The following is a 17073-nucleotide window of genomic DNA, read 5'->3' on the forward strand; positions in this document are numbered from 1 at the left end:
GGTCATAAACATGAAAGTGTGTCTATCTTTTATTTAATTTGTTACCTATTCACTGACAAAGAGCGAAATAATCTTTATGAAATTAGGCTCATCGGTAACTTGCCTACTTATGGGTCACTTTTTAGTTATCATGGAAAAACTTTACATTTAAACGGTTCTACGCTGCCAGCCACATCATTAAGTTGCGAGCAACAGCTATTTGGTTCAGCTTAAATTAAAAATATTTTATAAATAATCTCAAACAGTAAAATCATTCTTCCTAAAAGATGTTTTTTGTTTACAGATTACAGCTCCAAGCATTTCTGATGCACGTTGTAAAGAAACTTTACTGTCAGCTATCGAACGTCTTTCCAATCATCTAAGGGATTTGGAAAATACATGGATGCCTTTAGTAGACGAACCTCTACATCGTGCCATGGGAAATCAACTCAACAATGATTTAAATTCAGTTAAAATGGTGCTAAAGAATTTAAGAGATGCCTGTTTAGAAGGTTTTAGTAAGTATCAAGTTATAATACTTTAAAATTATAAATTTTTAAATAATGTGTTTAATTTGATGTTATTTTTAAAGGGAATGACATTCCTGCTGCTTCTCAAATCGGTACAAATGAAATGCAAGAAAGAAAAAGACTTAAGTTTATTGCTTCTAAATCAGCTGTTAAGAATGCACTAACTGAAGCTGATAAACAATTAGATGCAATAATAAGAAAGCCGGTATCGAAGGTCAGTGATTTTTTACTTGCTAAAAACTTATCAAATATCTGAAAGTAATTTTACAATAATTTATGTCAATCATAATAATTTCAGATATCCAAGGGTATTAGCACAACAAACCCAGAAGTTCAACGTCGTGTATCTGAAAAACTCGCGGAGCTAAATGCAGTCATTGCAAATTTGGTGCAAGCTAGTTCTGGTAAATTCCTCAACAATATTTAATATTTTAAAAAATTTGATGGGCCGAAAACTAACAATTATCTTATTTTTTAGATAATAACAATCCTGACTATGAGAATGCAGAAATAGCAATCCATAGTATTTGCAAATTAACTCCAAACATAATTAAAGGTAAGAATATTTCTGTGGTACTTTTATAGTGAAAAGATGTTGTTTAATAAAATTAATCCTTTAAATTCAATCTTAGATACGGAACATTTACACGGGAATGTTGATGAAAAGTCATGGAAAGAAATAGCAGATAATCTTAAAAGTATTCTAGATGCAATACAAGGAATTTGTTTTAATTCTCAAGAAGGTGATCTTAAGGTAAATATTATTAAAACTTTAAATCACAATTTTGCTGAATAAAACTGTGTTAATATTGATATTAAAGGACAAAATTATGATATTTAGGAAATGAACGATGCAGCTTCAAAATTTGCAGAATCGTCTGGCAAGTTAATCTATATTTTCAATCCTCGAAAAAATCCAAACAAAGAAAAACAGGTAAGTTTCATATTTAACACTGTGACACCAGATATTTTTTTTATCACAAGCACATTGTTAGAACAAGCTTGGATAGATTTCAGATTTGTCGAGATCTACCCTTGAACAAACTTCTCAGATGTTGTCTCGTGTATACCAACTTGCGGAATCGGTTGGAGGTGAGGAAGCCAACAATTTGGATGACGTTGGAGTTAAAGTTGTAGATGTTGCACAACAACTACTAAAAACTGCTGAGGTAAAGCTTTATTCCAATACAGACAGTATAAGTAATTAAGATTCATTTTAATTTAAATAAATCTTATTTTTTCAGATTACAGCCCCAACCATTTCTGATGCACGTTGCAAAGAAACTTTACTGTCAGCTATCGAACGTCTTTCTAGTTCTCTGAAGAATTTGGAAAATACATGGACGCCTTTGGTAGACGAACCCAAACATCGTAGAATTGGAAATCAACTTAATCATGACTTGAAATCAGTCAAAATGGTGCTTAATCATTTAAAAGATGCATGTCTGGAGGAAGCTGGTAGTTACAATATATTTTAAGTGTACTCAAATTTTTGTAATTTTTTGCCAAATGGGTGATATATTATGGTCTTATTTAAAGGTAATGATGATCCTCCCGCTAGTGAAATAAGAGGAGATGAAATGCAAGAAAGAAAAAGACTTAAGTTTATTGCTACAAAATCAGCTGCTAAACATGCACTAATCGAAGCTGATAAGCAATTGGAAGAAATAATGAAAAAGCCTGTGTCAAAGGTAATAATGATTTATTGAGATAGATGATTGGTTTATTTGCGTGCAGCAATTTTGAATAATATTTTTACTAACTCAAATATTTATTTTTTTAGAAATTAAAGGACAATAGTAATAGTACACATCTAGATGTTAGACGGAACCTCTCTGAAAAATTAGCTGAGTTGAATGCAGCAATTGCAGCGCTATTGCAAGCTAGTTCTGGTAACATCTACAATATTTTAAAATTTATTCGTTTTGATCGACTTGATTAACCACTAAGACATTATTTTCTAGATGATGATAATCCTGACTACCATAGTGCAGAAATAGCTATCAATGATATATGTAAATTAACTCCTGGCATAATCAAAGGTAATAAGTAATACTGCTATACAACTTTTTAATTTATTGTTGCATAAATAATATCTAAAACATTCATAATTTCATTTTTAGACGTAGAATATTTACATAGTTGTATAGACGAGAAGACATTAAAAGAAACATTCGAACACCTAAAAGCTACGCTTGATGCAACACGCGAAATTTGTTCTAATTGTCAAAAGAGTGATTTTAAGGTAAATACATAATTTTGCACAATGTTTTTTAAATTTTTGAAATTAAATAACAAGCTTGTACATGAAAATAATAATAATAAATTATAATATTTAGGAAATGAATGATGCGACTTCCAAATTCGCAAAATCTTCTGGCAAGTTAATCTACACTTTCAACCCTCGTGTAAATCCGAAGAAAGAAGAGCAAGTAAGTAAAAGTATAAACTAGATGCTCAGGTAAATAAGGAAATAATATACAAATACCTATATAATATTTTTTTTTGATCAAAATTTTCTTTTAAGATTTCACTTCTGTCAAGAGCCGCTGTCGAGCAAACTTCTAGGATGTTGTCCCATATTTACCAACTTGCTGAGTCAATTGATAATGAATATGGTCATAAACTAGATGACGTTGGAGTTAAAGTTGTGGATGTTGCACAACAATTACTTAAAACTGCTGAGGTAATCAATTCGCTAAATAAATATTTTCTGTTTTCTTTTTATTCATGTTAAAATAGACATGAAAAGTTTTTAATATTTTTAAAAAGTGCTTTGAATCATGAATTAACCGAGGATTCAGAATGCCTTCCTACAGAAAGATTTCTTGCTGGAAATCAAACCAAAATGGCATGTACTCTGCAGTCTGCGCGCTGCTGGCTGTGGGTGACAGATAGACCATTTTTTGGTCCGTGCAAAGATTGCCAAAAAGTTTTCTTGTAATAAGATTTTATCCGGCACATAGATTTAAATGAAATGTTTTATGAAGAGTTTGAAAATTTAAAGTGGATAATAACTTTGTCTAGGTTACTGCACCAAGCATTGCCAATACACGTTGTAAAAACGCTCTATTGGAAGCTATCAAACGTCTTTCTGATCAACTGCGGAAAATGGAAAGTACATGGAAACCCTTAATAAAAGGACCTGAACATCAGCAAATTGGTGATCAGCTCAACCATGATTTGAACTTGATACAAATTGCTCTGGATAAATTAAAAGATGCCTGTCACGATCATAACGGTAATTTTAGATTTAAGTAAATAGCAACATTTCAATCTGACTTTCCAAATGATTTTATGGAATCTCATCATCAATTTAAAAGTCGTCCTCTAGTAGAAATAGCTTAATTTTTGAACTGCTACATCAAACCTACTTAATCTATGAAATGAAAAATAAATTATTAGTAAGTAAATCTATATGATAAGAAAGTATTAGTTATCTTTACAGGAACTGACACAATAACGCATCCAGAAACACAACGATTAGTGTTCATAGCCACTGCATTAAAAGCGAAAAACGCAATGATAGCGGCAGAAAAAGAATTGAAAGATAAAACGGTAATGGTCCTTTGAAAAATATGTCTGAAGATTTTTGAACCTTTGATATAACAATTATTGCTGACCTTATTTACTGACATTTGATTTGTTTTTATAAAGGACACAATTTTTAATACAATCAAAAAATATAGTAACAACTATCATAGGTATAGTCGTTTTCCTAGAATATTTCAAAATATTATTTTTGTTACAGCCGATAAAAGCCATCGATAAAGCGGAAGTCCCAGCTATGAAACGGTCTTTATCACAAAGACTGGCTCGTTTGAATTCAACCATAGCGTCATTAGTGCTGGCTACTGCAGGTAGTTTATCACATACTAGAATATAATTAAGTTCTTTTATTCTTGTTTTAATTAATCATTGTATTATTTAACTCAATTAATCTGTTGGATTATAAAAAAATTCAGCAGGATTACTGTTTTATTTTTTTAACAGTCCAGCATACATGTAAATTAGTCAAGATCATCTTTCAAATCCTCTAGGTACCTGTCTGTGAAAGACCAGTAAAAATCAGTTTGAATACAAGCAGAACACAAAAAATTTATAAAAAGGATTTTCGGTTTGGTTAACGTGCAAATTACTGTTAAGCTTTGAAAACGACGGTTATTTTCGAAATGACAGACAAAATTTTCGATTTTATTTATTTTTATCCATTAATTATTCTGAAATTATGAGAAGATATTAGCTTCTTAAACATAATTTATTTCACAGATGATGATAAGCCAGATTATAATGCTGCTACGCGATCGATTGATACAATAACTCGTCTTACACCTGATATAATAAAAGGTAAGTGCAATATAACTTGTGATAAAAGGGTAGTACCTAAAGGGTAAAGTGGGTATGTTTTTAACCATATCAGTAGCAATAGCCCTCGTAAAATTAATTTAACTTTAACTTCAATTGCGATTTGTGACTATAAAAGGATTAGTGAAAAGAGAAACTGATAAAAAATAAATGTAGTTGGGCTTAAGTAGTAACATTACTCTTTTACAGATGTGAAATCAATTAAAGGTGATATTGACCAAAATTCTTGGAAAATTGTTGATGAAAATCTCAATGATGTTGTAGTAAGAACACGAGACATTTGTAGATACGTTGAAGATAACAATCCACCGGTATGTATATAAAAAATAATATTCAGTGCAAAAAAAAGTAAATTGATAATATAAATAAACACGATCTACTTAACTATGATACCTCAAATACGAACGACCTATAAAACGATCTATAAAATTAAATAAATAGGAAAAAATAGTTACTTAACTATAAATATTTTAATTTGCAGGAGCTAAAAGAAGCAGCTTTCAAATGTGCAAAATCTGTAGGTCGACTGAGCTACGTCTTTGGTCCACCGCCTGATACAAAAAAGGAAAATCAGGTAGGTAGTTACATTTAATATATTTTATTTTGAAAAAAACAAAAATTATCTAACTATTGGTTATCCATAAATGATAAAGAAGACAATAAACCTTCACAAATTGGATAAAATTTACATGTCACAAAAATATTCTAAATATTCTTTGAGATATTATGTTTTATTTTCAGATACTAGATCTTTCTAGATCTGCCGTTGAACAGACTTCTTTGATGCTATCTGATGTACAGCAATTAGCAGATAAAATTGGTGGAAACGCGGGCAAGAAACTAAACAACAATCGAGTTCAAGTAGACAAAGCCTCGAAAATACTTCAAAAAACCGCTGAGGTATATTTAAGATTTTACCGAGTATAGCTAACTAAAGAAAATTACTGACTGACTATAATAAAAGGAATCGTGCTCTGTAAGAATCTAGTCAACTACAAGAAATTATATTTTATAAAAAAAACTGGTATTGGTTTAGTTTCTTTAACAAACAAGGATATTTACTTTGCCAGTCTCAGTATTTAATTTTCATTTTGATATTCATTTTCTTGTATAAAATTAGCAATGGAAGCTTGATGTCGCTTGCTTGTTGAAGATATGCTTGTGAATTGGCAATATTTCCTAAAATTTCATAATATATTTAGAGGATTTGATACAACGTTATCAATAATATCTTTCTACTCCAGATTCTAGCTCCAACTATAAGTGATGCATATTGCCAAGAAACCCTTATATCCGCTGTAGATGATCTATCAAAATTTTCTGAAGAACTGAAGGGTATTTGGAAACCAATAGTCCAAGCACCCCAATTGCGCCAAACTGGTGACAAGCTTGAAGAGAATCTCAAACATGTTAATTCGACACTGGATAAGTTAAGAAAAGCTTGTCAAAAAACTGGTACGGTGGTTTCCTGATTATATAATTTTGAAAGAAATTTATTATAAGAGATAAATCTTTAAAATTAGCTACTTCAGCTTTCAAGGAAAAAAATATTCTAATTTACTTTTTTAGATAATTCACAAGTCACTAAGCCTACGCACATAAACGTACAACACGCTAAAGATAATATTAAAGAAGCAGAAAATATGTTCTTAGTGGATAAAATGGTTGAACTACCAGCCAACGAATGCTTGGATAAACCTGGAGCAACTATAAAACCTATCACAGAACAGAGAGAGCAAATATCACACAAAATAGGGGCCTTAAACGAAGCTATGGCGCGACTTCTACAAGCTATGTTAGGTATGATAATTTACCTAATTTTAAACACACACTTTACGTACTTTTTGGTTCTGGTTGATATATATTTATTTGTTGCTCTGACGCAGCCGTTAGGTAATCATATGTCCAATACCTATAAGTTAATCTTAATTGCAGATATCAAAAATCCTGATAATATTCAAAGGATTGAAAAATCTATTGACGTCATGTCTAAATTAACTCCAGAAATTGTTAAAGGTAAGTGAAACAGTTTTTAACTGGACTAAAATAGTGGATTTCAAAAAAGAAATAATAAAAATTAAACTATCAAAGTTCAATAATAAAAGTTATTTAGTTATTTAATTAGTAAAAGATTTAAAATTACTACTTTTTTAGAAACTATAGCTCTCCAGCGAAACGTGGATGATGATTCCCGTCAAATATTATTTGAAGAGGCAAAAGCTTTATGTATGGCAAGTCAAGCGGTCTGCGATAGTGTTGAAAAATGTAACATGGAGGTTTGTTGGTTTCTTATACCTAGTCTTAAACATCCAAAGTATGTAAACCTAACCCTATCGCGTCAAAAAAGAGAGAAAATAAAAATAACTTTTTCTTGGTAGAAATAATAAAATTAATCTTATTCTATTTTTAAAGGAACTGAATAATGCCGCCAGTCAATACGCTCAAACTTCAAGAAAGTTACGCTACATCATCAGTACTCGCACTTATCCTAATAAAGAAAAGAAGGTAGTCTTATTAATTTGTCTCATTCATTAGCTCTTTTCATTTCGTTAATTCAATCAAAAAAATTGGTAGATTCTAAGGGATGCTGTAAACTTCAAATCCGAAAATTTCTTCCTTAAGTAGTTAATTCCTCAGTCAATGGAGAAAATATTTTCCATAGATACTGGATATGTCGCGGTCAGCTTGTGAAAGGACATCGCTGATGCTCTCCCGGGTGTCTCGTCTAGCCCAATATATAGAGAGGGAAAAGAGAATAGAACTTGATACTTCTGGAGCCAAGGTGGCTAATGCTGCACAAGTCCTCCTAAATAACGCTCAGGTATGGGTATCCAATTCATTGTAATTATAGAAAAAAAAAAAAAAAAACTTGCATTGCCTTTGCAAATGTTCAAGTACAAAGTTCTCGCTCAATTTAATTTGTTTCGAACTACTAGAAAACAAAAGTGAATAAGAAAAATCTCATTGCTAATTGACCAAAAAGACATTACTACCTAATTGTAGGTGCAGAATTAACTTCAACAAATTTCTCATATCTCTTATCAAAGAATTTATATTCTAGAAATTCCAGAAAACTATTTTTAACGCTACCCTGTCTCAGTATCCCAATGTTAAAAACTGATTAAAAAATGTTGAATTTAATCGATCTCTAGATAACAGCATCGTCAATCAATGAAAAGAATTGTCAATCAGCTTTGATGTCAACGGTTGATACACTAACTGAGCATACTCAAGACCTCAAGGAGATCTGGGTGCCGCTGACTCAGCAGGCAGAACAAAAGGAAATTGGAGATCAGCTACGTAGAGACCTACGTTTGTTGCTCACAGAACTTGATAAAATTAAAACAACTTGCCAAGATGATACAGGTAAAACAATTGCAGTACTTAACTGCCAAACGGGTGTATGAGGTTTTGATAGCTTAAACTAACGTCTTTCTTTCTATATGCTTTCGAATTCGTATCCAAATGCTTTAGTTTGATTTTTGTTCATCTGAACTGACCCTGGTAACAGGCTACCATTTTTTGAACTCTGCGCTAATATCTAAGTAGTCTATGTCACTACGCGTATGTGTAATACACACAAGCGTAGGAATTTGTCTTCACTTTTTGGAATACAATTGTATGAGCTTTGCCAATCGTTTTGTGTATATGATGCCCACAATTTCGTCGGCGTGGATTTAGGTTTTGAAAAATCCCGTGAGAATTCTTTGATTTTCTGGGATAAAAAGTAGCCTATGTTAGCTAACTCTGTACCGAATTTCATCAAAATCGGTTAAATTGTTGGGCCGTGAAAAGCTAGTAGTAGCTAGAGATTAATTCGTTGCCAATTTCATTTTCAGAAGATGCTCCATTGGCAGTTACACACCAAGTAAGCTCTAACGCTAAACCAAAAGTAAGTTTTCGGCATAGAAACTCGAATGTGCTACTAAGAAAATTCAAAGTGCCTGAATTGATTAAAATAATAGATCGTATAATTTTATAATTGATTTGCAGCCACCAGATAGAGACAATATTGATAACATACTGGAAGATATACAAAAGAATGTTAAGGAAGGGAAAACGCCGGAATACAATAAGGTTACGGAACGATTAACAATTGAAGATAATCCTCTCAGAAGTTTGGCTTCAAAGATACTAGATTCCGTAATGGTTTGTTAAGCGCATACCTATTATAAAATTAAAGATCAAAATAGATTACCAAAGAATAGTAACAAAATTTTCAAGCCTGTTCTACTTGGAACTGAACAACTAAAGATCTTCTGAAAAAAAAATTCTAAAAGAAAGGAAAAAAATTAATGACACTTTTTATTTTAGGCAAAATCAAAGTTAAAATCTAACAATGTTTCACCGAATGAGCAAAATGAACTGATCGCATTCTCAAAGGAACTACAGGCTGCTATAAAATCCTTAGATATTACTAATGCAAAATGTCGCAATGATCCTCTTGTGAGTATCTTTTATAGAAATTCCTTTGTTAAATTATAAAATATCATAAATAATCAATGGTTATTTATTGATGGTAATATTATGATATGCGAAATTTTTGTCATTGTTCATTTTAAAGGATCCAAGAAAACGTCAAGATCTTGAAAATGCAATAATGAATCTTCAACAGATATGTTTACTTTCGCGTCGTAAAAATGGAGAACAAAATAACATAATTGATTTAGCGGTAAGAATATAATTTTTTTAAGTAATACTCAAATAAAACTATATATAGTATATACATACAGAAAAACTTATCACAAAAAAAATTATATTTACAAAAAATATACGCCGTCCAAATGGTCATTTATGGGCATTGTGCCCAAAACACTGGCGCTATTACCTCGCTGAACGGCAAGGCTCAACCGTTGAGCGAAATAAGCACCAGCTCTTGGGTCACCAGACGCGTGGATCAGCTTTTGGGACACGACGTTTATAAAAGCTTTCGTGTCCGATGACCATGGGCCCAGAGTCTCAAACGCAAGCGCAGCAAATACATAGTCCTTACTAATGACTGAGTATTTACGGCGCTTAAGCTCTTGAGCTGACTCGGCTATAGAATATAATTAAATACATATACACAATATAATATTATTATTACCTACTCATCATTCTGTAATTATTATGCAATTCATAATATTGTCCTTTTAAAATACTTACTTAATATTTCTAGGACTACATTGGCGATGTTACAGAAGCTGTTGATACTATCTCTAACGTATTAGGTGGTATAAAACGGGAACATGGAAACGATGCATTAATGGTAAGAGTTCCGTTGATATTAAAATGCAATACTATTAAATTTAATTAAATTACTATTGTGCTTATCAATATTTTGCAGGATATTAAGGAATCATGTGAAAGAATAAATGATAATGCCAGGAAAGTATTGAATTTAGAAGACGAACAGCTGGCAGAGGGAAATATTATAGACGATATGCTAAAAATAGATCAATTCGCTAAGGTAAACTCTTTTCATTTTATCTTAGATAAAATAAAAAATAGGTATACATATAAAAAGGGAATTTATTAACACAAATATTTTTTGCAGGATTGTGAAAATGAAGTGAAACGTATGAATTTAGCTGTGCCTAAAATAAATGATGAGAAAGCAAGAGAAACACTGCAAAACGAACTTCAGTCTCTCGCATCTTGCTGTGATCTTTTAAGGTAACTTCATAGTTCTTCCTTTCTGGTCCTAGCATTTTACTTCCGTTTTTATTAGGGATTGAAAAGTTCAGTGTATGTTTTGTAGAATCTGAATCCAAATTTTATTTTTCTATTAGCTTATGCCCGTGACTTCATTCTCGTGGACTAGACAAATTTCAAACCTCTATTTTACACCCTTAGGGGTTGAATTTTCAAAAATCCTTTCTTAGCGGATGCCTACGTCATAATAGCTATCTGCATACCAAATTCCAGCCCGATCCGTCCAGTAGTTTGAGCTGTGTGTTGATAGATCAGTTAGTCAGTCACGTTTTCTTTTTATATCACTACCCCTATTATAAATGTGAAAGCGTGTTTGTTTGTTGGTTTATTGGTTTGTCCTTCAATCACGTCTCAGCGGAGCAACGGATTGACGTGATTTTTTGCATGGGTATAGTTTAAGACCTGGAAAGGGACATAGGCTACTTTTTATCCCGGAAAATCAAAGAGTTCCCACGGTATTTGCAAAAACCTAAATCCATGCGTACGAAGTCGCGGGCATCAGGTAGTATTTAGATTAATTGAGTGGAATTTTAAATAACCAATCTATCTAATAAATAACCTTTAACAAATTTTTCTTCTTGTAATTCTACAAGATTTGCAACGAAGAGCAGCATTTCAAGTGCAAAAAGTGCCACATTGGATGATGGATTGCAGAATTTGGAAGACGTTGAAAAGAAGATCGAAATTATACTGAAACCTACTGAAGGAGATAAAGTTCAAGTAAGTTTGTTTTTGTAATTTAACAAAGCTTCTCTGTGCTTTTCATAACAAATTAAAAATAACTTAAAGTGCATTCTCAATCATTACAAAGCACCTTAAAATTATAGTACAAATTTTGAAGTACTGTTCCTTATACAAACTCTACCTTTGAGCTACTTTGTCGTTAAACACTTTTACGTATACATTAATGTTAACAATTATTAAAGTTTTTAAGCGAATAATGATTTTTTAGATGGACGAAGCTATTAGCAAGCCAGCTATACAGGCGGCACAGACGGCTTTAGCTACATCGGTGGCATCTGGTAACGAAACTGAGCTGCCCAAAGCATTAGCAAGATATGCTGTCCAAATGAGAGGAATCGGTGCCGGTCATCAGAAATACAGGTACCTACCTAAGTGAAAAATCTATTCAATTATTTCAAAATCATATAATTTTAAGCAACCAAAAAGGAAGAGACCCCTGCAAACGAAAATAGCTGGATTTTTTGAGCCAGTGGGTATATTTTAGGAATGGGTAACCTAAAAGCAGTGATACTGAATTTTTCAGGTTGAAAGAGCATCTAAAGAAATTGTTGGACTTGTTGAAAACACATGCAGTTGTGATCTGCCGACGTGTGGCTACTTGGCAAGAAGTACAAGGTCCTGAAACTACAGCAACAACCGATAAAGTTTTAGAGGTATTTGACTTTGTTATATAGGTTGAAATTGTTAGTTGTAATAGTATGAATAGTATAGTAAGGATCTTTTATTCTAGGAATTAAAATCATTTACGGAAGAAGTTGAGAAATCTCAAAACCAAAAAGGATCATCAGGACCAGTACAAATAATAAGAGACAGTGATGTTAAGAATTTACTTGCACCAAGTGAATCTACTGTGACTGGAGATCAAAAGTAAGTACAGTACGCAGAAAATAATGTTAATCGACTTCTAGAAAGAGATAACGGTTTTGTAGAGCATTGTCTCCGTCGTTGAGACCCGACAAAACGTCACATAGGTATGAGTGACTCAGACAACGCTCTACAAAGCCAAAATCTCATTCTAAAGGTCGAGGTACATTATTTTCTGCCGCGTACTGTAAACTATTATCGTTTTACATAACACCATGGCTTCACTTTTCAACCAAAATTGAAACTCCATTAATATCTTCTATTTTTTGCAGACATCTTAATAATAAGCTGCAACAGCAGATTCAGAAATTGAACTCTATATCCGGTACCATAGCGCTCAGTTTACATAAACCTGAGTCACTGAGTAGAAGCCTTCACACCACTTCTGATGCTGCTCAACAATTAGCTGCAATAGCTAGAGGAATTAAGAATGAGGTAAGGGTTTCAATGAATTAAAACAGCATTGTGACAAGTAAAATTCTGTATTTGCATTACAACAGATAACGAACATATTTTTATTATAAAAAAGGAATGAATGTCTTGTCCTAATTGTGGTATATTGATAAGTTATTTACGCAATATTGTGAAAATTGTAAAATAGTAGTACCTAACAATTTCATTTCACTTTCGTAAGCATATTTTTGCATAACACGAATGCAGTTCAATTGAGTTCAGTGTTTTGTAAAATAATTCCTCCCTAAAAAAAAATACTAAATCGTAAAGGAAATGGCAAAAATCGGGTAAAAAGGAAAATCATAATAAATGGTGTTTTTTTTCTAGGATCCTGTACAGAATAAACGAATAGAACAAGCTGTACAAGAAATGAGCATAGCCACTTACAATTTATTAAAAACATCGGAAGCATCCTGCAACGTAAGTTTTTTTAAACCCGAGAGAGGAAGAGATTGTATGTTTTCAAAATTAATAGATCAAAAATAATGGATCATGAAAAAACCTTCTTAACTTTCAGTCATCAAATCCTATTGATTCAAGGCGAAGATTGCTAGAGGCATGTAGATTACTCAATGAAGCAATAAATAAACTGGTAAGTTGATCTGCGGATTTTATATGATAAAAAATTTAGTTTTGTAAATCATTCTGAATCATTATGCTAGGCCCTTAGGTTTACGTACACGTACCTACCCACACAGATCACCACCTATAGACGCCTAATAGCCGGACACCCTCGATCGCCAAGCTTAGGCAGTTGCTTAGCATAAAAGTCGGCCCACGCCCGTTCGTTACCCTTATTCCGCACATGCATTGTCTTGATTACGTGACTTTTGAATCCACCAATCACAACAAAGCATTTTCCCCTGTCCCCCACCAACATTTTACGATTTTGTTTTCATCGTCCGTCCGGCGGTATATTTTATTTCACGTTATTCGTGTTGTCGCAACGGGAAGTAACGACGCTATGAGGAAAGCGGGACTAGCGCCCCCAACCTGTGACCACGTGACTCACAACGAACGGAAGTGCTTTTGATTGGTTGACAACTTGACGGATCGCTCTGATTGGTGGAAGAACTAAAAGGGAAGTACCACGCACTCTCACAGATGCTGTGCATCATCTCTGCTCCAATAATACAAGTTTTATTGTTTTGTAAAACTTGTACTATTTTGTTTTCATGCTAAACCTTGTATAAGCGTACTCTTGAGGTCAAATTCTCTGCACCTAATACGTCATAATGTCTTCGCAGATGGCAAGTCTCCTCAATAAAACATAAAATATCATTTTTATCAGCCAACAATATTTTACCAATAAAGTTGTACGGGAGCGGTGTGCAGGCTCGACCGTACCAAAGGGAGATCTCCCACCGAGCGGTTGGTTGAGCTCAGTAGCGCCAGTTGTATCTTGAAACTTCTTAATATAGTCCAGGTTGCAGAAAACTCCGTTAGTGCGAATACTGTCAGCGGTACATTTGTTCGGGAGTACGTCATGAAATGTTATCGATTGAATAGCGCCATCTAGTTGCAATTGTGGCAACCGCCACAAAGTTATTGCTATTATGGAAGGAATAATGGCTCTCAGCAATGAGGATTACGAGGCAGATAAAAAGATAACTTACTTAAGTAAGTTTTCTTTTTTGCGACTAAATTGTTATTTCAATAGGGTCGTGCAGCGTTCCCAGCAGATAAACTGAAGAACGAGTGCGGTGAGATGAACAGGAATCTTCAGCTGCAACAGACGTTCTTACAGGCTGAAAGCCCAACCTGCGCCCTGGGCTACGCGGACTGCCTCGATGCTTTAAACAACCAGAATGACGTCATACGTATGCTCTTTGTTTATTAAGTAACTTCTCATTTGCTAAACCAGAAGCTCCAAAAACGTATTACTCGTATTAAGTACAGTACGCGGCAGGAAATAATGTGCATCGACTTTTAGAATGAGATTTTGGCTTTGTTGAGCGTTGTCTCTTTCATTTATACCATTGTGATGTTTGTCGGTTTCCACGACAAAGACAATGCTCTACAAAACCGCTATCTCTTTCTAAACATGGTGGTGTACATTATTTTCTGCCGCGTACTGTAGTTGGAACGGCAAATCCGGCTGATGATAATGAAATTTGTTTGTTGTAGAAAAACTCCGATCTGAAGAGTCTATCCCGCGGACGGATATTACCACTTCCCTCCGCTATGTAACGTCATCTGTATGCAACAGTGCTGAATTTGCTGCTCAGAGTGCTTACCTGGTAAGTTAGTCTTGCTTAACTGCATAGTTTCCATTCAATAAACTTAATTGCTATCAGAGCTACAAGCGATAATTTTCGTTGTCCAAAGTAGTTTACTTAAACTTTTGTGTGCAACAGAATCATCGATTTTATTATCTTTTATTACTATACCTCTGTCAATAAGTCCAACTTCTTTTTAGCTATCATTATCTGACGCAGACCAAAGCATAGCAAAGCATGGTGTAATAGATTTAGCACGATTGTACAAAGTAACTGAAGCTACAGAAGATACGTGTCTACAAATTATTTGTGCTGGGCCTGGAGAACAGGTAACTTTCGTCTTCTTTGATATTTTATTAGCGTTCTGCTTACATCCTGTATATTTATTCTCTCATCGTGTGTAGCAAGAACAATTTTATCATTACGAGAAGTTTTAACATCGGGCATAGTGGTGAATGCAGTATTTGTCAATTCCTGTTCAATCAACACAGGTCTTACACTTTCAGGCTGCAGAACTAAATGGCTGTCTCATGAAACAAGTTCAACAGTTACAAGAAGCGATAGATGACGCTAGTGATAAAGTAAAAGGCGACACTAAACACCCGCTGATTGCTAATTCAAGGGAATTGAAGTCTGCTCTTAATACGTTACATGGTGGAGTACATCTGCCAACATTAAAGGTAGACGTGAAATTTAAAACTAAATATTTTCGAAAAGAACAGTCAAATTGTGCTAGATATAATGTATGACTCCTATCTCCAAAGGGGACCAAATATGACGACCTCCAAAGCTAGATCAAGTAATTTTAATGTTTACCTCAGAGCAAACTTATCCAATACCTACCTAAAAAATAAACTAACATATAAACCTTGATGAACCGAATTAGTACAATAATTGTTAAATCCCCTTATCAGTACCCTTATTATAAATGCGAAAGTGTGTTTGTTTATTAGTTTGTTGGTTTGTCCTTCAATCACGTCACAACGGATCAACGGATTGACGTGATTTTTTGCATGGGTATAGTCAAAGACCTGGAGAGTGATATAGGCTACTTTCTATCCCGGAAAGCCAAAGAGTTCCCACGGGATTGTTTAAAACCTAAATCTACGCGGACGAAGTCGCAGGCATCAGCTAGTACAGGAAATAAATAAAAGGTAAGATAGAAATTAAATATGATAGACAATAAATAAAAGATTGTTTAAAGGAGGAAGATTTCACATTGAAGATAATGAAACATTTAGACACGATAAAGAAAATCAACGCCATAATCAAGAAAGTGCCTCAAGCCAAATTAGACAAAGATCCTAAGAAGACCAGTATGTCGACAGAAGTCATTGATCATACCAAGTAAGTTCTATATATGTATATATTCATCATCATCAACCGATAGACGTCCACTGCAGCACACGTTGGGGTCCCAGGGTGCTGGAATGGCGGCTTCGCACCGGAAGATGCAGTGTTGGAAGACCCCCCACTAGGTGGACGGACGACATCAGACGAGTCGCAGGGAGCCGCTGGATTCGGCGCAAGACCGTGGCTTGTAGAAGTCCATACAAGAGACCTTTGTCCAGCAGTAGACGTTGCTGATGATGATGATGATGATGATGCTGATGATGATGATGATGATAATCTAAATATATAAAAGGTGACTGACTGACTGACTGACTGATCTATTAACGCACAGCCCAAACTATTGGACGGATCGGGCTGTTTGGCTTGCAAGATAGCTATTATGACGTAGGCATAAGAAAGGGTTTTTGAAAATTCAACCCCTTAGGTTTGAAATAGGGGTTCGAAATTTGTATAGTCCACGCGGTCGAAGTCGCGAGCATAAGCTAGTCATAATAAGAAAGATATTTTAAAACAAAGAAAAGAAGATAAATAACTAAACTCTATGATAAAAAAATAAAGACGCTTGAACGTTTACTTTAGTAAACTATGAAAGTAATCGTTTCCAGGAGTCTCCTAACCAGCACATCGATGATGGTAAAGAAAGCGAGCTCGTCAGAAGAGAATCTGGTGACTTGGACGATGTTTGGTAGCAGTGACGTCATCAAGGCGTTTGAGGCGCTTATCACTTGCATCAGGTAACAATGTTTCATTATAATCACAGTAGTACGAAATTCTTAGTGAAAAAATTGATAACTTCTAAGCTATAATTTTACTGTTACAAAGGTTAAGAAGAAATTATAATATCTTGAAAGTGACTGATACCTACTTATATT

At 33.9% G+C, this 17073-nt stretch overlaps 1 protein-coding gene across 2 annotated transcripts in view; it reads left to right on the forward strand.

The window, feature by feature from the left end:
* The window catches only part of LOC117993092 (extracellular matrix-binding protein ebh-like), a 51187-nt gene that overhangs the window by 22234 nt on the left and 11880 nt on the right, over positions 1–17073 (forward strand). For both annotated transcript variants that reach the window (XM_069506667.1, XM_069506668.1), the window contains exons 43-90: positions 284–497; positions 572–723; positions 808–913; positions 988–1065; positions 1142–1263; positions 1351–1443; positions 1520–1678; positions 1754–1967; positions 2049–2200; positions 2293–2401; positions 2474–2551; positions 2633–2754; positions 2849–2941; positions 3037–3195; positions 3537–3750; positions 3958–4067; positions 4261–4369; positions 4779–4856; positions 5064–5185; positions 5356–5448; positions 5616–5774; positions 6119–6329; positions 6444–6674; positions 6810–6890; positions 7029–7150; positions 7287–7379; positions 7537–7695; positions 8027–8240; positions 8714–8766; positions 8868–9023; positions 9189–9320; positions 9439–9546; positions 10033–10122; positions 10201–10323; positions 10411–10529; positions 11162–11288; positions 11521–11672; positions 11836–11965; positions 12043–12179; positions 12449–12611; positions 12957–13049; positions 13147–13221; positions 14290–14449; positions 14757–14869; positions 15049–15177; positions 15355–15528; positions 16053–16195; positions 16807–16935. In XM_069506667.1, the coding sequence (XP_069362768.1) occupies positions 284–497; positions 572–723; positions 808–913; positions 988–1065; positions 1142–1263; positions 1351–1443; positions 1520–1678; positions 1754–1967; positions 2049–2200; positions 2293–2401; positions 2474–2551; positions 2633–2754; positions 2849–2941; positions 3037–3195; positions 3537–3750; positions 3958–4067; positions 4261–4369; positions 4779–4856; positions 5064–5185; positions 5356–5448; positions 5616–5774; positions 6119–6329; positions 6444–6674; positions 6810–6890; positions 7029–7150; positions 7287–7379; positions 7537–7695; positions 8027–8240; positions 8714–8766; positions 8868–9023; positions 9189–9320; positions 9439–9546; positions 10033–10122; positions 10201–10323; positions 10411–10529; positions 11162–11288; positions 11521–11672; positions 11836–11965; positions 12043–12179; positions 12449–12611; positions 12957–13049; positions 13147–13221; positions 14290–14449; positions 14757–14869; positions 15049–15177; positions 15355–15528; positions 16053–16195; positions 16807–16935 (6353 nt within the window). The remainder of the gene's footprint in view (positions 1–283; positions 498–571; positions 724–807; positions 914–987; positions 1066–1141; positions 1264–1350; positions 1444–1519; positions 1679–1753; positions 1968–2048; positions 2201–2292; positions 2402–2473; positions 2552–2632; positions 2755–2848; positions 2942–3036; positions 3196–3536; positions 3751–3957; positions 4068–4260; positions 4370–4778; positions 4857–5063; positions 5186–5355; positions 5449–5615; positions 5775–6118; positions 6330–6443; positions 6675–6809; positions 6891–7028; positions 7151–7286; positions 7380–7536; positions 7696–8026; positions 8241–8713; positions 8767–8867; positions 9024–9188; positions 9321–9438; positions 9547–10032; positions 10123–10200; positions 10324–10410; positions 10530–11161; positions 11289–11520; positions 11673–11835; positions 11966–12042; positions 12180–12448; positions 12612–12956; positions 13050–13146; positions 13222–14289; positions 14450–14756; positions 14870–15048; positions 15178–15354; positions 15529–16052; positions 16196–16806; positions 16936–17073) is intronic.

The sequence above is a fragment of the Maniola hyperantus genome, chromosome 23 (assembly GCF_902806685.2).
Source record: "Maniola hyperantus chromosome 23, iAphHyp1.2, whole genome shotgun sequence".
In the NCBI taxonomy this organism is placed as follows: Eukaryota; Metazoa; Arthropoda; class Insecta; order Lepidoptera; family Nymphalidae; genus Maniola; species Maniola hyperantus.